Raw genomic sequence first — 26,562 nt, 5'->3', positions numbered from 1 at the left:
GTGAGTGTGAAGGCAAGAGGGAAGGCCCAAAGGTAGTTTAGATAAAACTAGTTGAGGAGACTTGAAGAATGATGTTTTTGTCATTGCTAACGGAAAGTTGGCTGGGAAAAATGGGCTGAGAAAATAGGTAATGGGAGTTTTTTTAGGAATCGGGTAGTCAGGTGTCATTTAGCAAAAGCAGGAGAACCTCAGGCTTGGGGAGGAGGAGTTTGGACTGCAGGAGCTGAATATAGGTGTGGCATCATTTGTATTCACATATGCTATCGCCCATGAGAAAGGGGAATGATCTACAGGATCATTGAACTAAGGGGTAGTTGACCAGCTTTGGAATGAAGAATATTGATATGGGACTGATCTGTTGCTGACATTAACAATCAAAGGAAGTGCTACATTTGGTGTGGGGTGCTGAAAATAAAGATAATTATTTTCCCATCCGAATTCACACAGAACTATCAATTCTGCAACTTCTGGTTAAGACCCTTGTTTCCTATTTTCTAAATAGGAAAAAGAAAAAAAATGAGTCACAGAATGTTGCAATCAGGAAGACAGTTCCCAGGGGTGCCTGGGTGGCTCAGTGGGTTAAAGCTCAGGTCACTATCTCAGGGTCCTGGGATTAAGCACTGCATCAGGCTCTGCTCAGCAGGGAGCCTGCTTCCCCTCCTCTCTGCCTGCCTCTTCCTACTTGTGATCTCTGTCAAATACATAAATAAAATCTTTAAAAAAAAAAAAAAAAAAGAAGACAGTTCCCAGATGACTCCCCCACCCCCAAATAGTAGGGGTGAGGACAGGAGACTTACTCTTTAGAAACCTTCCCTGGCCTAATGGAGTATATATTAGCTCGTGTGCTAAGAGTTACCTTTAGGACCTGGAGAAGTACCTCTCTACATGTGTACACGTATATGTGTTTGGAACTGGGACTTTTCTTTCTTCCCCAGAATGTTCATACTGTGGAGCCCCATGGGACCAGTATAAACTCTGCTCAACTCCCCAGTGCCGCCAGCTCATCTTGACCTGCCCTGCTTGCCAACAACAAGGATTCACAGCCTGTTGTGTCACATGTCAAGACAAAGGGAGGAGGTTGGCTTTGAGTCCCACCCAGAACAGCTTTAAAGAGGAATGTGAGTGTACTGCCCGACGGCCACGCATACCCAGCGAGCTGCCACGGCAGGTGCGGCTCCCTGTGAGCCCCGAGCCGAGGCCAGATATTGGTGAGGATGGGCCACGCGTATGTGAGCAGAAGCAGCACTTCCTCAGGCCTGCACAAAGCTAGTTCACAGTGACCACACATTGGAAAATATCAGAGCTGCAGCAGCAAAAAAACTTGAACTTGAATGCTGGTTTTGCCAGCATCGTAAACTGGGTACCATATTGGCCACTTAAGCTTCAGAGGGGCCGGGAAGAGGGGGTAGGGTGCTGACAACTTACCTGAGACATTTGACTCAGAAGATGCCTGGACACAGGAAAAGGTGAGCTGTGTAGGATCCCAGTGCTGCTGGGGGAGAGAGCCTTGAGCCTGGTGACCAGGTCATGCCCTTTCTGTGCCATGCAGCAGGCTGGTAATAGTTACTTGTCTCGTCAGCAAACCGGTTGATCCTGGTGGCAAGAGCATGAAAGCTATGGCCTTGGAGGGGGACTCCTCAGAAGCAGGCCATTCCTGCTACCTACCATCACCTACCATCCGCTCCTACCCTCATCCCTAAATCAGGATCTGCAGATTAGGGCATTTGACTGGCCTTCTGGTTTTGTAAAGTTTTAGTGGAATAGCCACACCCGTTCATTTGAATACGATCTGTGGCAGAATTAAGTAGTTACAACAGAGACCACATGGCCTGCAGAGCCAAAAACGTTTGCGATCTGGCTCCTTTATGGAAAAAAATAGCCATCCCCTGGTCAAAACCCAGCAGCTCACCCGATGGAGCAGGTGATCTGAAAGGTGGCCCACCGTCATTGTTTTATTGATTTGGTTTCTCTGATCGATCTCCCCCTAAGAGTCCCTGTTTCCCCCCAATACCCACACTCTTAGCTTTTAAGTACAGTCTTTGAGAAATTCATATTAGCTTGAGGACCCTGATGTTTGGGCAGTTTGGACGTGAACGTGCCGGGATATAAACACATTCGGAGTGAGGCCATTCGGCATTGCTGGGGTAGTCTCCCGGCCTCTGGCCAACGTGTCAGGCGCATGTCCGTGTCACACGAGCCACAAGAAACACATACACGACCATCCATAGACCAACAGATTTAATATTATATTGCAGTTTCCAGTGATGCAGAATGTTGCCGCAGTTGTGTTTCAAGAAGCCTAGTGGGGCTGGCCATCCCAGCATCGTGGTGCCACTCCCGGCCCGCCCGCAGCCTCAGTAGACATTCTTCCATCTCGGGGAGGCCCTGGCTGCACCTCCGGTTACCCTGCACTGGCCGCGTCATTACAGTTCAGTGTGCAAGACTTTTCCTTTCTCGTCAAAAGCCTCTGCTTAGTGCTCTGCAGCTTGGTTTGCGCTTGTCAGATCTTTGGCCTGTCCTTTATCATAAGATTTGCTGAATCACTCAGGAAAATAACTCCCAAGCAACAGACATGCTAGTTTAACTGGCACTGTGGTATATTAAAAGGCACAAGGGCATAGTGGCTTAACATTTTTGCTGGATCCCAAGAGATGAACATGATGTTAAAAAGGGATCTGGCAGAAACACCATAATTACATTTTCAGAATCATCATCTTGGGATGGTTTGGCCAGGGTTTCCTAATTCTTTAATATCTGGATTTTCTTCACCGTTGGCCTTCAGAGGCTTTCTTTTCAGGCATGAGATCAGTGGTGACTTATCTAATGAGTGTCGTGACACATGGTTGAAATCTGTAAGCATAGCCGCGATGGACTAGAAATTTCTCTAGTGTTTTACCTCACGTTAGCCATCAGACCACCGTGCAATGTGGAATGGTTGTTTTCAAGTATTTGGCCATAGGTTTTCACATCGTTGCGGATGACATTCAGTAAGGAAAAAATTCTTTCCGATTCCAATATCAAATTGTAAATAAATCCCAGATGTTCGTAAAGAACACTCAGGGAAATGTTTGTTGCCTGGGATTGGTAAAGAAAGGACGGTTTTTGAAACCTGAAATTTCACCATTGGCTTTTTCATCATTTCCTCGCATCCAGCAAAAGGAATCTCACATTCCTGGATTCCTGGCAGAGCTCTGTGGCTTCGATCTCTCTTTCTTGAAGGGCGGAATTGTGTTCCTGACCCAGTAATCATTTTGGCAACTTTAATCTTGAGGTTCTTCAAATTTAAAGGAGGGTTAATAGAGAACGATGATCTGTTTGCTAAATACTAAAATCAAATTCATAATAAAGTATTTTATAATGCGTCTCAGCCACGCGGAAGAGTGGGCTGTTCATTCCTGTGGTACACATGCTAAATACCCCTGAAACACCACGCAGTGAGGCCACCAAAACTGGGCTCCCAGGGCTAAGTCCTGCTGCTAGAACAACTTCAGTAAGATCTGTCGGTTTGGGGTCTTCTTAGTTTTTAAATAATAACCAGGCTGAACTTCTGTGACTAAAGAAAAACTTCACATTAACCATAGTTTATAAAATTTTCAACTACAACCATTAGTTAACCTAAACCTTAGTGCATCAAGAACTGAACCCCGAAAGGGTTCTGTGCCGGCATTTTGCCTTCTGGTTTCCACTGCAGAGCACGGATGATCAGTAGGACATGTGCAGTTCAAAGGCGCCGTCCTCCCCGCCACACACTAGACGCCACTTCGGACCTTGGGAATGATGGGCCCGGTCAAGTCTGCGAGCCTCCTCTTCCTCACTGGAAAGGAATGGAGATGAGAAATAAGTCAGCTGACCCTGTGCTCTGGGAACCACCTCTGTGGCTCTGAGAAAGCCCTAGGAAGCTTCTCGCTAACTTTTCGGTTAGCAAGGTCCAACGTCTGTTGTTTCTAAAGGATGGTTATGTGTGAGCTGTGTAAGGGCCCTCCTGCTGGCCAGCGTTCCCTGATGAGGGCTGTGTGTTGACTCATTCATAAACTACTGCTAAGCCTCTGACCACACAGGCGTAAAAGCCGCTTTATCTGCCTCCACTGTGTTTGCTTTTACACCAGAGGCCCTGCAGTTGAAGATCTTTCCTCCCGGAGGCTCAGAAAGGGCCAAAGTTCATTTGATGGTAATGAGAGTAGGGTCTTAACCTGCTGGAATCATTTCCCACAGCTCCTTCTGAGTTCCTGGCCTGCCTCCTGTCTTATAAAAAAAAAAAAGTTTCCACCCTTGAAGATTACCCTGCAGTATCTGTGTCCCCTTAGTGTTAACCTTGACATTTTCTCAGAAGCAAGACAATAGAAGCTCAAATACTGTTCACTTAACAAAGTCGTTAAATGCCATAAAGAGGAAAGCACAAGCCAGAAGGTTGCAGGCTGGCATCGTTACATGTAGGGTGATGGAGAGGGGGAAGAGGGGCCCTGTGTTGTCACATGGGAGAGTGTTTTGAAATGAATTTCAGTGTCTGCAGATGCAGACCAAGGAGCTGGCTAGATCCGCCCCAAGAGAAAGGTCAAAAAGTCCGGAGAGGGGCACCTGGGTGGCTCAGTGGTTTAAGCCTCTGCCTTCGGCTCAGGTCATGATCCCGGGGTCCTGGGATCAAGCCCCGCATCGCATCGGGCTCTCTGCTCAGCAGGGAGCCTGTTTCCCTTCCTCTCTCTCTGCCTGCCTCTCTGCCTGCTTGTGATCTCTCTCTGTCAAATAAATAAATAAAAATCTTTAAAAAAAAAAAAAAAAAGTCCGGAGAACCGGTAGGTGGCAGTCAAGGAGGCTGCTGGTGGCTGTGGCAGCCGAGGAAAGAAGTCTGTCTGTACTTAGATGTCTTCCATTTCCAGAGCTGAGCCAGTAGACCTGTGGCCACCAGATCGCCGCATGCGAGCTGCACCAAGAACCTGGTCAGCTTGTGCAGGACACAGAGCATAACAGAGCAGAAGTTCCTGGGAAGGGGTGGTATGGGATTGTGGCTGGGAGCCGGAGCACACAGCTCACCCAGACTGGGGCTGGAGTTCAGCCTGTCCCTGAGCTCCTACCCACCCCTCCACCCCCGTCAGAGAATAATGAATGCAAATCAGTGGGCTGTGTTCCTGGAGAGAAGACACTGCATCCAGCTTAGGCCCTGGACACCCATCAGAACGTCCAGCAGCTTGGGAGAAAAGGTCAGGGAACAAAAACCAGAACCTGAAGAGCAGAGAAGTTTTGTTGAAAGTGACCAGAGAGTTTACATGAGCCAGACATGTAAGTATCGGCACGTTAGCTATGCAAGCATGCCCCACAGGGTGGTCCTCATTACACCTCTTCTACACCCAGAACCTCACCGGAGCCACACCGCCGCCAATTCTGGAATGTCAGCATTGTTATCTTTCCCACATTACGGAGCAGGAAAGTACGGCAGAGAGGCTACACTTCGTGCCCAAAGCAGTAAAGCTGGTACTAGACAGACCCAGGGTGTGTAGCTCATTTGGAGCCTCAGCCCAGCAACTCCCTCAGGACAGTTGGGGACTGTCTACATAGGGCCTACACAGCTGATTCTCACAAGGGCATCCACTCCTTTTCCCGGGAGAACAAAAGGGAGCGAGAACCCCTTAAGAGCTAGCGGCAGAATCAGGATGGGAACCTGAGTCCCCAGCCCATGGTTCAGGATACAGACAGGGATCCCAGGTTTCTTTTCCCCACCACATGCCCTCACTGTGTACCCTGGGCAGAAGCCCCACAGCTCCCGTAGCCCTGGCTTTCATGGGGACCGGATGGGGGAAAAGGGCAAGGCAGCCACCTGCTTAGGTATTACTCTTTTCCATTTTTTTAAAAGATTTTATTTATTTATTTGAGAGAGAGACAGTAAGAGCATGAGAGAGGAGAAGTAGATTCCCCGTGGAGCTGGGAGCCCAATGTGGGACTCGATCCTGGTACTCTGGGGTCATGACCTGAGCCAAAGAGAGCCGCTCAACCAACTGAGCCACCCAGGTGCCCCTTTCTTCTCCATTTTAATGATGAAGGGAATCGAGGTCAAGAGAGGGAAGTTGGCCCAAGTCACAGGGAATAAGTGACGGAAGCAGAAGCCCAGGTCTCCCAACATCTTCCTTCAATTCAATCTGCTTTTTACTTCCATTAAAGCAAAATCCTTATCACTGCAATGGCCAGACCTGTTCGCTGAGCCAGAAGGAATTTCGGGTCGTCTGGACCAACCTCTATCTGCTGCTCAAGCTCCTTCCACCACTTCCTACCAAGCTCGAACCCCTCTATCATGTCTTTAGGAAGTATTTATTTATTTATTTATTTTTGGGAAGCATTTAAAATTCACTTATATGTTCAATAGCATTCACCGAGTACTATTATGTGCCAGGCACAAGGATCAGAAGTAACGATCTAGCTTAACAGGGCACCAAGCTATACCAACAGTGAGTTTGAGAACATGCTATACGTTCCCTCGTAGCTCTCTACCAGGGAGGCATATGAGGCATAATGAAGGAAGTGGTCGGAAAGACAGCAGGGAACGTGTGCACCGAGTCTGGAAGGATAAAGGGGCAGACTGAGAAGGGAAGGGGAGGGTTAGGAGTAGGTGCCCTCTACAGGGATACTTTGGCCTGGGTCGCTGGGAGGCACTCAAGCTCCCGCGACCGGCTGGTGCTAATACGGGGTGAGAGGATGGCTTGTCAGGGGACAGAGAAGTCCCAGCATGTCCTCACCACGAAGGGAGACAGGGGCACAGGCTCTGAGATCCGACTGCAGCGCAAACCCCACTTGCACCCATGACTGTAGGTAACCTTACCTACTTCTCCAGACCTCTACTTCCTTCCTGCAGAGTGGGGGGTAGTAATGGGACCTCACTCAGCCAGTTGTTGGGGGCCTCATGTGGTTAAGTAAGACAGGAAGTGTTCACGGCAGCGCCTGGTACTCAGGAAGCGTGGTGTACGTATCAGCTCTGCCTACTGAGGGATGTGGGAGCCCAGCAAGGGTACTAAGCAAAGTGACAGAACAAACTCTGGGATGGGCGCTCCGTGAGAGTTGCTGGCCGGCTCACAGAAGTTGCAGGACAGGAGGTGAATGTGCTGAGGGCTTGGCACGAGGCAGGGCAAGGGGGATGGCCCGGAGCGGGCTGACTGGCTGGGATGGGAGCAGCATATAGACAGAGGCCTAGATTTCGGGCTTGGAGGCCTGTGAGGAAAGTAATACCTTTTGTGTGAGTAGTTTTGGGGGATGATGATGACATTGATTTGGGGTGCATGGTGTCTGGGGTGCATTTTAGAAAAGACTTCCTTGAGAATACAGTAGAAGAGAGACTTCCCCAGGAACAGGTGTTTCCTGCTTTGAAACAGGTTAACCCTGGTCCCCACCCCACCTCCACACATACAACGGGAACAGTCTTAAGTTGGAGCTGGCAATTCTGAGTTCATTAAGTGGAAAGAGCTTTGGAGGCAGATTTACAGGACCTGAGAGCCATGCTTAGCCTCTCAGCTATAAATAGTGTAGAGGTAGGAGTCATTTGAGGTATCGCTGTACGAAAACATAGATGGGGACCCGCGGTTCCTCCCTGACACTGCCGTGTAGCTGGCCGCTCAGTGCAAAGGATGGGAAGGACCGAAGACACGCCAGCCAGAATGGGTCCCGGCAGGCTGCACGTAAGCAGAGGCACAGGCTGACCTCTGGCCATGGGGATTGAACAGCCCCCAAGGAAGAGCCCACCCACCCTGCAGGCAGGCAAAACCCACCACCGAGGCTGTCTGCGAGCCAGGAGCCGGCAGGGTGCAGGCTGGAGTGAGAAGCTGGAGAGGCTGGGCCCTGCCTGTCTTCCCTGCTGCAGCAGCGAACTCTGCTAACCATCGCAGAGTCTAGGTACGACCCACGGAGGCTCTTGGGATAAAAACATGCAGCTGGAAAGCACAGAAGCCTGTCTGCCTCATCGGAGCCCTGCGAGCAGAATGAAAATGTCGTGTTGGAAAGAAAGGACTTTTTTTGCAGGAGAAAGCTGGTACGCTATCTGAATCAGAAGTGTTTCCTTAACAAAATTTAGCAGATGGGCACAAATTGTCCTTTAAAGCTAGAAATCCTATTTCACCCACCAGCACTCAATATTATGTGTAATCATGCAAGCAATTTTGCTCTAATGCCTTTGGTGGGAAACCCCAAGGGAACAGCTGCACAGTCCCCTGGGCTAACCCTGAGGCCCATTTTGATCACCTGGCAGTCCTGTCCAGGAAACTGTCAGTCTTACCTCCTACCTGCTCTCATCACCAAACTCCTGGTCCTGCCTTTGCTCATGCTGTTCCTTCTGCTTGGCATGCCCTTCCCTCCCTTCTCTGTGAGTTCCTATTTTTCCTTCTAGGTCTAACTCCCTTTAACAGTCCCTCCACTCCTTTTGAATTTTTCTGTCTCTCCTAGCTGAAATACTAGGTCCTCCCACCTTGCCTTTGCCTGTGCTAGTACCCCCACCGAGAACACCTGACCACCCCCCCAATCTCTCTCTTCCCTGCAAGGCTGGTTAAAGCCCCCCTCCCCCCGCCGCCCTTTAGCCCATCCCCAATGAGGATGCTTTGCTTAACCAGCCTCAGTCCTCTCAAGTCACTTCCTCACACTGGGCACACTTTGCAGGCATTCTTGAATTTTCAGGCACACCTTGAGTCTTTTCTCTCCTAAGAGGCCGTAGAGGTTCTGGAGTCAAAGAACTAGCCTTTCTGCTGCACTTTATGTCCCTGGCACAGTCCTGGACACACCAGAGTTGCTCCCAAAATGCTGCTGTAACTAACAACGGGTGGGACTTGGCTGAGCTGCTCCCTTAGAAAGGCAGTCCACCCCCACAGGCTTCAGTTTCCCCAAAAGAGAACTGGGTGAGGGGGGGAGTCTGAAGAGCCCTTCCAGCTCTGGCACTCTAGGACCCCGCCATTGTAACCTCACAAGCTGCTGGGGATAGGAGTCAGGCCTGGGTTTTGGAGGCACAAACCCTCAGGACTGGAAGAGTCCTCAAGGGCCAGGTTATCCAGGCCACAGCTAATTCTGGTGCCCCTCCCCCACCACAGCACCCCTACCCCCTGGTCATCTGGAACCTCTGTCCCTAGAAAAGGCCTCCAGGCCATTTTGCCACTGGAAGACAAAAGCTGCGTTGGCCCTGGGACAGGGAGCCAGGGGCACAGTTGAAGCTTCATCTAATCTGGGAGGGGAAAATTCGAGGCTATGGGTATCAGAACACAGGGCTTTGGAGGGCTGGCTCTGAAGCTGGATCCCAGCCAAGCCCAGAGCATTTGGACTGCTGGCCTTCCTCCACAGCTCAGTGCAGCCCTCACCCCTGTGATGCCATAATAATGATTCATAATTATTTGTGCTTATTTCAAATTAGGGCACGTCAGATAAACCTGGATACTAAGTGCGTATTTCTTTCTTTGTTTTATGGACTTTTTCTAGACCTGCAGCTCTAGAAAAAAGTGACACCTAGAGTGGGCAATGAATGAGTAACTTCTGGACAATGATATCCTCCAGAGTAGGAACCCATATTGCCTTATGGGACTTTGACAAATGCTTGTTAAATTGAGTAACTCAATTTAAAGTGCGTGTGAGCGCTCGCACGTGCGCGCGTCTGCAGCTCTGTGGTTATCTGTGCAGAGGGTCTGTGAGTGCCTGCTTTGTGCACCTACACACTCCCCTCCATTCCTCCAGGCCTTCCAGGTAATAACAGCCTCAGACTCATCACTAGAAAGTGACAAACCTGAACTTTGAGACGTGCTTCAGTATTAAACCCTTTGCATTTTACTGAGTGATAGAAACAGAAAACAAAAACCCCACATGTAGAATAGGCTTGAATTAGATGAAAAGCTCACTGAAGACGATGTCCTTTCGAAAACATAGTCATTTCATAATTCAATCCCAGAAAGAAACTCTCTTTCCTTTCTTTTCTTTTTTCCCTTTCTGAGCTTGTTATGCTTCCTTCTCTTCTGTAATAAGAGTATTGTAACTTGGTTCATCTTCTTGCCTTGGCTGAGAAAACTCACAGCTAAATATGATGATCAATTATGTTAATGTATTAGACCAACTCCTTTTCTCGTTTTTTTTTTCCTCCTATTTCCCTACAGTCTCAGAAGGCAAAGTCGTTTTTGGACACTGTATCAGATCCTTTTAGCAGCCAGCAGGAATACAAGTCATAAACGCTGGGAGAGCTTGAAAACAACAGGCACCTGGAAGTAAGTCAATGATCAAACCGCACTATTCATCCGGACGATTCGCATACCTGTTTGGCCCACGCTCATCAAAAACGATGGTGACATTTTCTTTCCTTTCCTTTTCAGAAAAAATATAAGCTATGCTTTTAACTGAGATGAAATTAATGGAAATGGCTTAACTTTCTATGAAGTCACCATTTTCAGCTTTTACCTTGAAAGCCCTATGAAGTTGCTGGGCCTGGGGTTTGGGTAGGTGTGCTGGTCCCCTGGCTTTGGGGGTTGGGACTAGAGCCAGATACCATGCTTGGGTGGTCGGGGAGAGGGAGGACCCTGAGCTCGGGAAGGGTATTCGGAGAGGGAAAGACTCCCAGTAAGCCTATGCTCTGCCACATTTCCTTTCAGGCAGCGAAAGAAGATGTGGATGGCGCAATGGGGCTCCAGCCCTGTGCGCGCTGAGCTTGCGGAAAGAAACCAGCTCAGCCTCAGCTCCCACCGGATGCCGAAGCAGCGCGTACAGGCCAGGGGAGGCGGAAGGCCAGGCACGAACAGAAACCAAGGAGTTGTGACGAATGTCAGAGTCAGGAGTGGGACTCAAGAGGAGGAGAAGGTATCAGTGGAATATTCCCTGCCATACCACCCCGCACCCCGCCCCGCAGGATGGGTGGGAAAATGACAGCAGGTGGGCCAGTAGCCCAGGATCACTCACCAAGGTCGTTGTTGTTCATCATGGCGTTGGAGGCCCGCAGCCGGGGCCCCTGCTGGGTAAAGTGGTAGCCGAATTTGAGAAGCGTTGCGTTCTTTTCCAACATGCTCACAATCTCCATTTCTACTTTGTTGCCCAGAGGCTGGCTCTTCGATGAAGGAAAGAACAGCAGTCACCACTCACCCGTTTGTGCAGGAGCTCCTCTCTAGGAGCAGAACCCTGGCGTGGTGGGTGGGGATTTTAGCCACTCTCCCCTCCCCCCACCAAGACCAGGGAATTGGAAGTTTGGAGAAGGCAAGGGGTCACACAGCCAGGAGTGCATGAGCTGGGATTCAAACCCAGGCCCTGCTAGACGCCAAGAACAGATCTTTCCTAGAAAACTCGGGCAGGAGGGCTCTTCAAATGAACAAGTCACAAGGAAATGAACAATTCTACTCCCTAGGCTCTATTCCATACTAATTAAATCAGAGTCTCTGGGAATAAGACTCAGGTGTCTGTGGTTTTTCCAACTCCCAGGTGATGACAATATACAACCAGGTTTGGTAACCAGCCACTTGACGAATCCCTTCAATTTCCAAGTGAGGAAATCGAGGCCCAGAAAGGGAAAAAGATTTGCCTAAGGTCACACAGTAAGTTGGGAATGCCCAGAGTTTGTTTTCTAAAGCCTCTCTCCCTCTGATCATGTTAGTTCCCTACCCCAAGACCTCTAGCAACAAAGACTGAAAGAAAACAAAAGAAAAGAACCTATAATATAGTGTTGGGAAGGATACAATGAGGATGTTTATCAGTCTTATTTATAATCCTGGGGGGAAAGGAAGGCAACTTCATCCAGAGAGGGTTCTCAAATAAATGATAGCTGAACTTTAAATGAGAACATGAAAGCTGTCAGATGGTGATGCAAGTCTTTGGTCACAGGCCCTGAATGATGACCACAAGATAATATAGAGAAAAAAAGCCCAGTAATAAAACAGGTCATATTTAAGTCAAGTTACATGTATCTTCCGTACATATATATATGCCTGATGCCTAGAAAAAGCCAGCAAGTGTCCTGGTGGTGGTGGGATTGAGGAGAGTTTTTGTTTTCTTCTTTGTAACTTATGGTTTGAATTTCCTGTTACCACATATAATAAGATAATACAAAATAAACATAAGCTTAAAGATATTTGAAGAGACATGGTGAGCAAGCTAACATTACACCAAGGCTTAAAGATGTTCCTCCTAAGGGTGGGAACAAGACAAGAATGTTCACTTTCACCAAGACTGTCCTGGGGTCCCAGCCCGGACAAGGAGTCCCCCTTCATCCATCTCACCCACCCTTCCCCCATCACCTCTGGCAACCACCAATCTGTTCCCTGGGTCTATGAACTTGGTTCTTTTCTCTTTTTGTTTAAGTTCCACATACAAGCGAGATCATAAGTATTTCCTTCTTTTTTATGACTGAGTAGTATTCCTCTGTGTGTGTATGTGTACAGATACATATACACCGCATCTTCTTTATCCATTCATCCATCGGTTGTTTCCATGTCTTGGCTATTGTAAAAAAATGCTGCAATGAACATGGATGTGCAAATATCTTTCCAAAATAGTGTTTTTGTTTTCCTCAGGTAAATATCCAGAAGTGGGATTGCTAGATCATATGGTAGTTATATTTCTTATTTTTTTGAGGAAACTCTATACTGTTTTCCATGGTGGTTGCACCAATTCACATTCCCACCAGTAGTGCACAGGGGTGTCTTTTCCTCCACATTCTCACCAACACTGTTATTTCTTGTTCTTTTCGTTTTAGCCATTGTGACAGGTATGAGGTGATGTCTCATTGTGGTTTCGATTTGCATTTCCCTGATAATTGGTGGTGCTGAACATCCTTTCATGTACCTGTTGGCCATCGGGACGTCTTCTTTGGAAAAATGTCTATTCAGATCCTCGGCCCATTGTTTAATGGAATTTTTAAATTTTAAAATTTAAATCATGAAATAAATAAAATTTGAAACCCAGGTCCTTAGTCTCACTGGCCACATTTCAGTTGTGCAGTTAGGTCAGTGCAGATGTAGAACCTTTCCATCATCATGTTACATGGGGCTTCCCTAGCCTGTGAGCCCTTGGATAGTACAGAGTACCCAATACCTCCAGGTCAAGGTCAAGGAACTGAATGGAGGAAGGAGGAACACAGTTGACGCACAACAACACAGGAGGGCTGAGAAGACAGATTACCTCACCATCCAAAGGGACAAGCAGGGACCTCAGTTGAGGCGCTTGATGGAGAACTCCTTCAAGGTCTTATGAGTACACCAGAGCCTGTCTGGGTTCAAATGGGGCTGGGAACACCAAGCTGGGCAGGTAGAATGACACTGGTAAAGTTCCATTGCCCATTTGTCACGCCTCCTGAAAGAGCTGGGTAGAGCTCAGGCCTGTCCTCTGAGGACTCAGCACAGCCCTCGGCTCTGGCCCACTTGGCCTGGCAGATAGTATAGAGACCATATAAGGGCCCAAGAAGGAACTGAAAGGTCCCGCACCCACCCCACTTAGTAGGAAGCCTGGCCTCTCCTTGAGGCTGTTCTCTGGGAAAGCCCTGCTAGAACTCAGGAGGGGCTCATCTCAGAAAGCACAGTGTCCCCTGAGTGCAGGAGCTGCCAGCATCTGTGAGGGCTGCTTCTGCAAAGCTGACACTCCGTGCCACTCAGTCAAGAGCACAGAGCACCCCCATGCAAACTTCCCCCACTGACCCTCCCTACATCCCTGGGGAGGCAGCACAGGCAGCAACTGGCCCTACGTCGTCTTAGAGATGAGTAAACGGAACCCATGTATAGAGAGGGAAGCTGGAACGTGCTCCCTCCACTTAATGCCAGAGCCAGGGCTTGACCTTGACCTGACACTGGAAAGACTTCAGAGGATCCTCTAGGCCATGTTCTCACACAGGCGTCCAGTATGCCTGGGATATGTGCAGATGTGTCTGGGTATATTGGAGAAAATACAGGATTCTACTAGATAATCATGGCCAGTCTTCCCAGTGTTAATCTTTGACCAAAACCATTATTTTTACATTAAAGAGTAAAATAAGAAATGTGCACACATCTTAAGAAGTATCACACTTGCTTCGTTCTCAGGCTATCCCTCTTCAGGGCCTCAATCCTTTCACAGATGAGAGAAGAGGCCATAGGGACACTGCCAGAATCAAAACTCTGATCTGTTATTTTGAGATTTAGTGATTGTTGTGTACCAAGTGAAGCCATAGAAGCACTTTCCATAAGTGAACTCACTTTCTCCTCCCTATAAACCTGTGGAATCTGTACTATTATTATAATTTTCATCTTCTAGCCGAGGTCCATGAAGAACAGAGGCATTAACAAATTTCCCCCAAATCACAGAGCTAGTTGGTAACAGCACCAGGATTTGAACACAGGAGTTCCGCTCGAGAGTTTTCTAGTTCTTGCCTAACTTGGGTGTCTTTGAGAGAGCTCTGAAGGCCAGGGTAGGGTTGATAAGAGGGGCTACAGGCAGATGGAGTTTGGCTCAGCGTGCAGGATTGTGATCTCACTGTCCGTAGTGTCTGCGTGTGGAAGGAACTGACTGGGAAGGCCGTAGCTTCCTGTCCCTGGAAGTGTGTGGACAGAGGGCTGATAGTGTCTTGTGAGAGCCTCCTACATCTCATTATGAAGGGAGAAGGTTTAGGCTCTGTGACTTTTCAGGTCTCTGGGACCTGCATTCTGTGAATCCATGAATGGCTTGCTTGGATGGCATAAAAAAAATCAGGAGGCCATCTGGGCAGTGGGCGAGGGGGAGTTGGGAGCTCCTTTGGCAGAATCCCAGGGCAGGTCTTGCCAGGACTGGCCCCAGCAGACTGTGGCAGCTGAGCCGGGGAGAGGGGGCTGGAGAAGAACTCTGATCCCTCTCCCTTCAGATGTGCTTAAGAATGAAATCAATCACATGTGAAAAAATATAATCTTATTATTAAAATTCAAATGATACTAAAGCTGATTGAATAAAGTCAGAGAGCTTCCCTTCACATCCCTAATCCCAATCCTACCCACTTTTCACAGAGTAAGCACTAGGCCAGTGGGGTTTGTTTCCCTGGATTTTTTTCTATGAAGTAGATAGTAAAAATGCGTGGATTTTTCTTTTTAATTTTTTCCTTTAAATGGATTCCTACTGTACACACAGTTCTGCAACTTGCCTTTTTTATTTAACATTTTCTGGAGATCTTTCTAAGTTGTGACACTGAGAAGTACCTCATTTCTTTGAACGACTTCACGAGATGCCCTGGTACAGATGGACAAGGAGCTGGCTTCTGTGTTCCTTGTTATAGGCAGTGTGGCCGTGGCTTTGCAGGGGAGGGAGCCCATGCTCTTTAGGCTGGTTATGGGGCGGTGGAATGGCTGGTTTGAAAGACAGGCATACTCTGAGTTAAAATTGCCAAGAGGCTATAAACGCTGACATACCCTTCAGCAGTGATGACAGCTCTTGTTTCCCTGTGGCCGAGCATCACCAGCCTGATGAGAAGATGACCAGATTTGCTGACTTATGAACAACCAACCAACGCTCTAGGTGGAATTGAGTGGGTGGCTCTGAGACCCCCATTCTGGGCAGAGGTGCCAGGGGCCTCAGGAAGCTCACTTTGTGCATCTGATGGGATCAATCAGATCAATCAATCTGATGGCCTTTCCTTTGTGGTCCAGAAGACGTGGGCAAAAGGAAAGAGTCTGGGAATTATCTAGTTGAAGTTCAGAGTTGCAAACCCAAGCTGATATTAAAATTCCCTCTGTATTGTAGCTGCCAAGTTCTGTTCTGCTTACACACCCCTGAGGATAGGGCCACGTCACCTGTGAGGCACCCTGCTCCATGTCTGGGTACCTCTGCTGGTTAATAAGGTTTTTCCTGCCAAACCAGAGCAAAGGAAAATAGCACAGCTGATTCTCACTTTGATGATTTTAAAGCATGTCGGTCAATTCTTTGATCCTCCTCCCTTCCAAACACCCCTCACTTTGAGGGTGGTTGTGCTTAGTGACTCACTTCCAATAGAGAGACCATGGCTGAAGGGACTGTGTAACTTCTGGGGTTGGCTCATAAAAAGGCATGTATGGCTTTCTTCTTTCTCTGCCTTGGATTGCTCACTCTGGGAGAAGTTAGCTGTCATGTCGTGAGGCCACTCAAGCAGCCTGGGGAAGAGGTCCACACGGCAAGGAGCTGAAGCTTCCTGCCAACAGCCATGGAGGGAGCCATCTTGGAAACGGTATCTTCAGCCCTGGTCAGGCCCTTAGGCTGTACTTGACTGCAGTCTGGTCAGAGAGCTTGGGCTGGAACCATGTGGGCAAACTGCTCGAGGATTCCTGACTCCCAGAAACTGTGAGCTCATACATGTTCATTGTTATTCTAAGCTGCTGAATTTGGGGAGGTAATCTGTTCCACAGCTATAGATAACTGATATGCTCCCAGACAACGATGAACCAAAAAACTAGACCTAAAACAACACCATGGGATTCCATTTACATGAAGTTTAAGAGCAGGCAAAACTCATCCATCATGACAGAAATCGGGACATGATTGCAGTTGGAGGGTATTGATTGGGATGGGGCATATGGGATACTAGAAATATTCTATATCTTGACCTTGGTGTTGATTACCCAGGTGTGTTTGTGTGTGTGTGTATATATATATATATATATATATTATATAATAATACATATGCCATATAAATCCATATAAAATATATATAAAAATCCGTTAAGCTAATTATGATGTATTTGTTACTGTATGTAAGTTACACTTTGATAAGAAGTAGACATAAGTAGGAAAAGGAACAAGGAAGGAGAGAAAGGAGATAAAAAATTGTTTTCTGTACCAGCTAGACTCTGTCAGAAGTCAGGGCTCCCCACCCCACCCTTCCAGCACTGACTGGTCTAACTAACAATAGAAATATTGCGGCACCTGGGTGCTTTAGTTAATTAAGCATCGACTCTTGATTTCAGCTCCTGGTCTCGGGGTTCTGGGATCGAGGCCTGCATTGGGCTCTGCCCTGGGTGTGAAGCCTGCTTAGGATTCTCTCTCCCTTTCCCTCTGCCCCTCCCCCATCCCTCTCTAAAAAAAGCCCAAACAACTATGACAACAATAAAACAATAGAAATATCACCTCCCTCTTCTTGAGAGAAGAAACATGCCAGGTACTCATTAAAGGATCAACACATGAAAGCCTCTAACAACCCTATTGCACAAGTATGTGCATCCTTCCCATTTTAGAGGTGAGGAGACTGAGGCATGGATACATGAAATGGTGCCTCTCCCCCATACACAGCAAGAATACCACAGAGCAGAGGCTGAGCTTGGACTTGATCCTCATTTGACTTCAAGTGTCAGAGATTTGAAGACAGGTAATCCCTGGGTCAGGCTGTCTCCTGTCTGGAAATCTCCTGGCTTTTCAGAACAGAGTGCAGCCTCCACTGGGGAGTGGTCATGGCGCGAGATGGTTGTTGTCACAAATCTTTATTCTGATTCATGCTGATCTGTGTCAGAAAACGATTTTCTTGACCTTATATTTTTTGCTCTTATTTCCACTGACTCTATCTCGTTTTTTGCCTGAGAAGTGAGGTCAGTGAAGGACCGTACTTGGCATTTTGAAGAAGGGACAGTGACGCATGGCTGTCCTCTCTTGGAGGCTGGATGTTTCCAGGCTGAATTACTTCAGTACCCACGGAGACAGACACAAAAATTATGCACAAGCCAAGAGCTGCAGCTTAGAGGCTGAATGTATAAGGAACAAAGCGGAGAACATCATGGGTGGTGAAGTTTTACCTGTTTGGTTTTCTTACTTTTTGCAAAACCAAAAGTCACATTCAACCTCATTTAAAAAACCAAAACAACAACAACAAAAACTTAGCCATCTGCCTTGAGTATGTAATCTAAAATTAAGGGGGTATCACCCCGTGTGAAAACCTTCAGGATCCTATTTTGTGGCTGTGTATTCTTTCTAAACTTATTTGGACTAGGAAAATAATCCAATCTGGGTAAACAAGAATATCCAGTCCACTTCCTTGACCTTCTTTTCAAAATATGAAGCATATCCTCACTGTCCAGTGTTGAAAATGAAATGTGAGAAATCCAGCCAATATCCCCCAGACACGGCACATAACTTCATTTGGAGAGGGGTCATGTTTTCGGGCCTTGTCTGCTCTGAGGCAGGGAGTACCCCGTACCCCAAGATCCTGGTGAAGGGCCTGCTGGAGGTGGCTTTGTTGGGACTGATGAGTGCAGATCAAGAGGGACAGAAAATCACCATTTGGATTTGGTTAACTTGGGGTGGAGAGGGTGGGCAAGCACTCTGTATACTGTGCCTGCTCCTGGGGCCTGAGGGTCTCTCTTGTCCAGCCACAAATGCAGCCTGTCTGGAAGGCGGGACACCTCAGTTCTGGCCCAGCTCTGGCATTAACTTGATACCTGACCTCAGCAAGTCCCGCCCCTTCTTTGATCCTCAGTTTCCCTACCTGCAAAAGGAGTGTGGAACTAGACATTTTCTTTTTCTTTTTCTTTTTTTTTTTTTTGGTTATAGTATTTCTTTTTTTTTTTAAATTTCTTTTCAGCATAACAATATTCATTGTTTTTGCACCACACCCAGTGCTCCATGCAATACGTGCCCTCCACAATACCCACCACCTGGTTCCCCCAACCTCCCACCCCCCGCCCCTTCAAAACCCTCAGGTTGTTTTTCAGGGTCCACAGTCTCTCATGGTTCACCTCCCCTTCCAATTTCCCTCAGCTCCCTTCTCCTCTCCATCTCCCCAAGTCCTCCATGTTATTTGTTATGCTCCACAAATAAGTGAAACCATATGATCATTGACTCTCTCTGCTTGACTTATTTCACTCAGCATAATCTCTTCCAGTCCCGTCCATGTTGCTACAAAAGTTGGGTATTCATCCTTTCTGATGGAGGCATAATACTCCATAGTGTATATGGACCACATCTTCCTTATCCATTCGTCCGCTGAAGGGCATCTTGGTTCTTTCCACAGTTTGGCGACCAAGTTCATCATCACTAGCCATCAGGGAGATTCAAATTAAAACCACATTGAGATACCACCTTACACCAGTTAGAATGGCCAAAATTAGCAAGACAGGAAATAACATGTGTTGGAGAGGATGTGGAGAAAGGGGAACCCTCTTACACCCTCTTACACTGTTGCAAGTTGGTGCAGCCACTTTGGAGAACAGTGTGGAGATTCCTTAAGAAATTAAAAATAGAGGTTCCCTATAACCCTGCAATTGCACTACTGGGTATTTACCCCAAAGATACAGATGTAGTGAAAAGAAGGGCCATCTGTACCCCAATGTTTATAGCAGCAATGGACACAGTTGCCAAGCTGTGGAAAGAACCAAGATGCCCTTCAACAGACATTTTCTTGATGCCTTCCGCTCTGGGTCCTGGCCTCTCTGCCCCCTCCCACCCTCACTGCTGGCTCAGGGCCACTGGAGGCAGAGTACAACATTGCTTGGAGATAAAGAGAGATGACTGAATAAACAAACAGCCGCAGGATCCCAGTTCCCAGATTTGGGTCCTGAGCCAGCCAGCCAGGCTCTTGTCACCGGGGCAGAACTCCCCAAGTCCCTTTCTCCTTTGTTTGGCCGTATAAGGACAGAGGCTCCCTAACGCAGGTTACAGTCCTAAGGGCTCAGGGGAAAGCTGTGGCCTCTGAGGAGCTCGGTGACTAACCAGGAATGAGGAATAAATCAAATACCACTCACCACCTCCTCTGTGGCACAGCCCTCAGAGCCCAGAGTGGGGGCACCCGAGGAGAGATGCACTGTGAGAGGCCACTGGTGGCCTTCCCTAGACTCTAGGCCTATGGGAGCACTGCCCCACAGGTCACCCTCATCTCTCTGGTCTCCCAGGCCCTGATGCCTGCCCTCAAGCCTCTCCTATCCAGCTGGCAACCATCTTTCCAGAACACAGCCCGCAGCCTCTTTCATCCAACCTACCCATTCAGAGCCCTTTGGGTTTTTAACTCCCTTTCTGGATTCTTCCAGGGGATGGGCTCCACGGCTTTCCCCTCTCCTTCTCTTTCATGTGGTTCACTGCACTAGAGATGCTTCGGCCTCCATTTCACTCTCTGAGATACTATCCATCCTAGGAGTTTATGTTAAACTCTACCTCCTCCAAGAAGCCCTCCGAGATGCCTCCTCCTCCTGACTGAGATGGCTTCCCCAAAGGCCCACCATCTGCAGCTTGCTGAAGCACCTGGTTCAGTGATCATTTCTGTACTTGTCTGCCTTCTTGTCCAGCGTGGAATTGCTGGAAGGCAGAGCCAGAGCCTCATTCATAGACAGAGCCTAGCATAGCCCTGGAGTTCAGCCAGCACTCATCAAACTCTCAGATGAACCAAAGATAAGGCTCCCAGGATGGTGGGGGGAGGGGGTGACCAGCGCCCTGGGCTCTCCCCCAGGGAAAGGGACCGCTGAAAAAGCCAAGTAAGACCCACACAAATCTACAGTAGGAGCCAAAAGACCAGAGAAGCACAGTTCATGGACTATGGAGTCACATCAACCTGGGTTCGAATCTTACCTCTGTCACTTACTCACTGTGTGACTATGGGCAGATTACAGAACTTGCCTGGGCATTAGTGTCCTCATCTACAACACAGAGGGGGTTATCATGCCCACTCACAGAGAGTCCTGGAGAGCATTCAATGAGATAATGGATACATGGTACCACCTCAGTAAATTAGCTCTTTTAATACTGTGTGAACTCTCTAGGTCACCTTTGGAGTAATTATGAAAGTTCACAACCTCATAATTGATATCTGTCATTTACTTAGAAGTAGAAATTCTTTTGATCCCATTTTGTAGGTGAGGAAACTGAGGCTCAGGAAGGTGAGCATGCTCACACTGGGGTGTTCAGTGAGGGGGAGGGTGCCGGTCAGCACTGGCTCTGACCCTGGGCTCAGCCAAGGTGGACAACAGCAAGAGGGAAGGTAGGCAGATCACGCTCCGTCAGCTGTCATCACAAGCACCCAAGGCCAGTGCTCTAGGTCACTTCTGGCCAACATTCTGCCCCAGGAGTCAGGTTTCAGCTGACGCTGGGTAGCCCCTGACTCCCTGCCCAGCCAGGCTTGGAGTCACACGAATAGCCAATCCCAGGCCTTGGTCCAGGGCTGCTGCTAAGCCTGCTGCATGCCTTTGTTCCAGTGGCTCTGCCTCTCTTGCCTGCAATAAAGCAGGATCAGCAGTGGCAGAAAGAGAGGGAATGGGGAGGGGCTGGGAATGGGTAATGTGGCAGCAGCCATTGGCATGCGAGAGATGCAGGAGTCCAGTGTAGCAAATTCACATGACAGGGCTGCTGCTCTTTATATGAATTAGAAAAAAGTACCTTCTCTGGCTGAACCAAGCCCCATACCAAGGCTTGGAGAGTAGGGTATGGGTTGGATTTTGCCCCCTATCTCCTGTGCAGTGAACAACATACACAACCACCCAGGGCAGCCCTGCTTACCAATCACCACTGATGGGCCAAGTTCTGAGCCGGGCACTGAAATAAAGAGATGGCTCAAATACAGCACCAGCTTCTGAGAAGCTCATGGGAAGCAGAAGTGCTAGGAGAACACGGTGGGGATCACTTAACTCTTTCTGGGGAAAGGGTTAGAGGCTCTAAGGTAAGCTAATGGGAGAAAGTAGCGATAGGCAGGCTCTCAAAAAAAAAAAAAGTTGAATTTGTAGTGTTTGTCAATTTCCATAGTGTAAATGTTCCCACCAGGAGTGATTTCAAGTTACCAGCGTGACATCACTGAGGTGGAGTGTGGAGAGATGCCTACAATCAGCTCTGGCAAGCAGGTTCTAGAACACCACTTGGGGAGAGGATTCAACTGAATCTAGAAGGTAGAGGAGGGATTCTCCAGGCTGAGAGGGAGTAGGGGCGGGAGAGGACATTCTAGAAGGAGAGAACCAAGAGCGGAGACGTGGAGGTGCACAAGTAAAGGGTTATCAAGGGGTTAGGGTTGGGAAGGGCTGACCAGTCTTTGGGAGCCTGGTAATGCTTTAGTTCTGGACTCGCACAGGGGCATGTGCCCACCATAATTCATTAAGCTGCCCACTGAAGTTTTGTGCACTTTTCCATATGTGTGTGAAATTTTACAATAAGGATCTCATTAAGGGATATATCGCTGTTTATACTTTTGTTATATTTCCTTCCAATCTTTTTTTCCCATGCACGTATTTATACAACCATCTGGCAAACACTGTCAGGTAGGAAAACAAAAGTTCCCTATCCAGAGCCCCTAAAGAAGAAAGCATTTTAACATCAAAAGCAATGTGGTGTCTCGGAAAGAGTGTGGTCTCTGGAGTCACAGAGACCTGAATTCGAATTCTGCTTCCCAAAGTGCTAAGTGACTGGTGCTAAGAAAGTGGCTGCTTCTCTTCTGCAGACTGAGTTAGATAATACCCACATCCTGCAGGGTGGTCGGGCAGGTCAGAGATGTATGTAAGGTACGTCACACAGAACCCAGCCCACCAGAGACCCTTAACACAGGCGACATGTAAGATATCGTAGCCAGCATCATCTTAGAAAGTCAGAGCTGGAAGAGCTGCTCTGATAATAAATGACTGAACCCCAGAAGCTACAGAGAAATGGTAGCCCCATAAGGTGAAAATCAAACTAGTATTTGCCCAGAGAATAAGCATGACGGTAATGAGACTGACTCAGAAGCCCACTGAGTGGGGTGGGGGAAGTGTTTGAAGAAAACAGGGATAGTTAGCCTGGTGGGGAAGACTCTAGTGGTTTATAATATCTGTGCCCCAGATGAGTCCCACGTGCAGCAGAGAAGAGAATTAAGCCCAATAAACATGACTTGCAGGAAGCTGATTTCAACTGGATATGGGGAGGGATAGTCTCACGAAGAACCGGAGGGGTGATCTGGGAAAGGAGTGAGCTCCCATCAGTAGGGGTATAGAAGCAGAAGCTGGCAGAGCACTTAAAGGGCATGATGAAGAAGGAAGATGAGCATGGTGGAGGGTGGGGACCAATGACCTTTGGGGTGCCTTGAAGCTGGGCCCTGGATCTGTGCCGTCCAGCAGCATCTAGCCATCCCTCAGTACAAGGGCAAGGGTAGAACCATGAGCATCCTGCAGGGAAGGACACAAAGAGACCTTTGTGCATCTAACCTGGTTATCGATTTTCAATTCCACTAGAGAAGTGTTGTATGGAAGAGCTTCTACCAGGCGCAGGATCCCGGCTCCGGAAATGAAGTTGGATTCCACGTTCAGCGTCTTCAATGCCTTATTGACCTTGAGCATCTCCGCAAGGGCCTTGAAGCACAGGAGAAAAACAAGGGTATCTGTGAGTCACCATGAGCAAGGCCGGAGACCCTCTAGGGTAGAACCTAAAGTACCGAGCGGGCCTTGCTGGGAGTGAGCGTTCCTTGCACACTCATGCTGCTCGAGCCAGGGACCAGGCAAGACAATCTCTACAACTCCCTTCACAAAGCACAACTCCCGTGTCTCTCCTCCCCTCCAATGTGTCATGGCTCCCAAACCTCTAACTGGAGAATTCTACATTCCTTAGCCTGCATCATCCTCGAACATCTGGTTCTCCTCCCTTGCCTGGCCTCAAGTCTCATTGCTCCCTTATGACGGGGCTGATCTTAGCTGCCTGTGCATGCCTGGTGCTCTCCCACTGCTTTGCCTTTGCTCATCCTGTCCCTGCTGCCTGGGATGCCCTTTCCTTTCCATTTTGTCCAAACCCTGCCCGTCCTTCAAGGTCATTCTCAATTCCTCTCTAGGAGCCTTTATACTGATGGCCCCAGCTAACTGAGGCCTGACCTCTTGCACTTTGTAGAATTTATCCATAACTTCCCTCATGGAACATGTATTCCTCTGTTCAGAGTTGTTTTTATACTGGTGTTGTCTCTGCCATCAGACTCTCTACTCTTGGTGGGATGAAAATGCATCTTATTCATCCCAGGGTGCCCATGTGCTCAGCACACAATAGGTTCTCGGTCATAGTTCACTGAGTGACTAAAGGAGTCCCAACATCCTTATGTATCCTCCACTTGTCGCTTCTATTTCCCTGTTGAGGTTCCATGGATTCATTGTTCTCTTCATCTGAGCAGCAGAGAGCACAGAAGGATGCCTGGGAAACCACCCCACTGGGCAAGTGACCAGGGCAAATGGGAGGAGAGGAGCTCAGGTGGCCCCCAGCACGTTTCAGAGGAATTCAGCCAATGGGGTGTAGATGACAATCAGAGACTCTGAAGGAAATGAGGTAATTAGCAGTTGGTGGAAACGATGTGTCATGGAGGAAAGGGGACACCAGCAGCTGGTAGCCCAGGATGTGCCATCAGTGGGCCCTGGTTGTCTGAAATGACTCTCTGAGCCAGGAATGCCCTTCCCACAATCCCTGCTTGCTGAAACCCTACACAAGCTCAGCTCCCAGAAAGCCTTCCTTGTTGAAATCATCCTTCCCTCCTCCCCATGCTTCCATGTGCCCCCAGGATGGCATGCTGGCTTTCTCTCAGACCCTGAGGATGTTGGATACTCCTGAGGAGGGGGCCACAGGCTGTGTTCTTTCCACAAAATCTCTCTTGCTCCCCAGAGAAGACCTGTCCAGGTCTGATAATCAAAATATTTAATAACTGATAGGCAAGTGCCCCAGACCAATCCAAGTGGACCAGCTGGTGGCTGAGCAGGTCCCAGAGACCTTGTCATGCCAGGTGTCAGCTTTTTCCTGGATCATGGTAGAGGAATGGGGGTACAGGGAGAGGAGATGGGGCAGGGAGTGGGGGCGCTCACAGAACTTTTCACTCATCTGTAGAATTTAAGTAACAAATGAACAAAGGAAAAGAGACACACATGAAAATAGACTCTTAAATACAGAGAACTGTGGTTGCCAGAGGGGAGGTTGGTGGGAGGATGGGTGAAATGGATAAGGGAGATTAAGAGTACACTTATCCTGATGAGCACTGGGAAATGAAGAGAAATGTTGAATCATTATATTGAACACCTGAAACTATTATAACATTAATTATACTTCAATTAAAAAATTAATCTTTTAAAAGAATTGATTGCTACTCAATAGACTTCAAAGCCAGGAAAGTTGTTAGGGATAAAAAGGGCATTACAGAATGGCAAAGGGGTCAATTCTCCAAAAAGACATAACAATCCTTAATGTATCGGTGCCCAACAACAGAGGGTCAAGCTATAAGGGGCAAAAGTTGATAGAACTGCAAGGAGAAAGATGAATCACTGCTAGAGTTGGAGATTTTAATAGCCCTCTATCAGGGATGGAAAGATCCAGAAGGTTGAAAATCAGTAGGGATGTAATTGAACTCAACAATGCCATCAATCAACTGGATAGAAGTGACACTTAAATGCTACTTTATCCTACGACAGCAGAATACACGTTCTTCTCAAGTTCACATGGAACATTCACAAGATAGATCACATTCTGGGCCATGGAACATACCTCAACAAATTTACAAGAAACAAAATCATACAACATCTGCTCTCAGAGTTCCATGACATTGAGCTAGAAATCAGTAACAGAAAGATAACTTTGAAAATCTACAAATATTGCATGGTGATTAAACAACACATTTCTAAATAACATGTAGGGCAAAAAAGAAACCTTAAGAGAAATAAATAAAAACATACCTTATTAAAATTTGTGGTATGCAGTGGAAATAGAACTTAAAGGGAAATGTCTAGTATTGAATGCATAGATTTAAAAAAATCTAAATTCAATAATCCAAGTTTCCATTTTAGAAAACTTTTAGAAGAGGAAAATAATCCAAAGTAAGCAAAAGAAAATAAATAAGAATTAGAATAGAAATCAATGAAGCAGGAAACAGATGAATAGAGAAAATCAGTGAAGTGAAATGTTGATTCTTTGAAAAGATCAATAAAATCGATAAGCCTTAAGACAGGCTAGGAAAAGAGAGAGAGAGACAAATAACTAATATCAGAAATGAAAGAGGCCCATTACTACAGATCCCATGGGAATTGAGAAGATAATAAAGGAAAATTGTGAACAATTCTTATGTCCACAGATTTGATAACCTCGATGAAATGGACTAATTCCTTGAAAGATACAGTTTGTCAAAGCTCGCATAAGAAGAAATAGATAATCTGAGTAGGCCTATACCTATTAAAGAAATAGAATCAATAATTAATAACCTTCCAAAACAGAAATTACCAGGCCCACAGAGTGAATTCTACCAAATATTTTTTTAATTTATTTTTATTTATTTATTTGACAGAGAGAGAGAGATCACAAGTAGGCAGAGAGGCAGGCAGAGAGAAGGGAGAAGCAGGCCCTCTGCCGAGCAGAAAGCCCAATGTGGGGCTCGATCCCAGGACCCTGAGATCATGACCTGAGCTGAAGGCAGAGGCTTAACCCACTGAGCCACTCAGGCGCCCCCTACCAAATATTTAAGGAAGAAATGATACCAGTTCTCTACAATCTCTTTCAGAGAATGGAAGCAGAGGGAATACTTCCTAACTCATTCTATGAGGCCAGCATTATCCTAATACCAAAAAAAGACATTACAGGAAAACTACAGACCAATATCTCTCATGAACATAGATGCAAAAATCCTCAAAAATATAGCAACTTGAATTTAACAATGTATAAAAAGGTTATACACTGTGACCAGTGAGATTTATCCCAGGTATGCAAGGCTTGCTCAACATTTGAAAAACAATTAATGTA

The 26,562-nt window shown here is 47.4% G+C and overlaps 2 protein-coding genes across 3 annotated transcripts in view; one reads left to right on the top strand and one right to left on the bottom strand.

The window, feature by feature from the left end:
• The window catches only part of TSTD2 (thiosulfate sulfurtransferase like domain containing 2), a 31,152-nt gene extending 20,947 nt beyond the window's left edge, over positions 1–10,205 (top strand). Inside the window, exons 10-11 of one of the 2 annotated variants that reach the window (XR_004383037.1) lie at positions 936–1,466; positions 10,098–10,205. Coding sequence is in view for 1 of the 2 variants with exons in the window: in XM_032860662.1 (XP_032716553.1) it covers positions 936–1,270 (335 nt within the window). In the remaining variant the exon portion in view is untranslated. Of the gene's footprint in view, positions 1–935; positions 3,368–10,097 lie in introns of those variants that run through there. The other variant, XM_032860662.1, reaches the window with a different exon arrangement.
• TMOD1 (tropomodulin 1) overlaps positions 2,222–26,562 on the bottom strand; it is an 85,240-nt gene continuing 60,899 nt past the window's right edge. The window contains exons 8-10 of the mRNA XM_032860663.1: positions 23,019–23,162; positions 10,891–11,035; positions 2,222–3,814 (exon numbers count right to left, since the gene is read on the bottom strand). Coding sequence (XP_032716554.1) covers positions 3,750–3,814; positions 10,891–11,035; positions 23,019–23,162 — 354 coding nt within the window. The 3' untranslated portion in view covers positions 2,222–3,749. The remainder of the gene's footprint in view (positions 3,815–10,890; positions 11,036–23,018; positions 23,163–26,562) is intronic.

Source organism: Lontra canadensis, unplaced genomic scaffold, assembly GCF_010015895.1.
Source record: "Lontra canadensis isolate GAN:19392208 unplaced genomic scaffold, GSC_riverotter_1.0 scaffold19, whole genome shotgun sequence".
NCBI classification, from domain to species: Eukaryota; Metazoa; Chordata; class Mammalia; order Carnivora; family Mustelidae; genus Lontra; species Lontra canadensis.
Note: the sequence above shows the minus strand (reverse complement) of the source record. Positions and strands in the feature narration are given on the sequence as shown.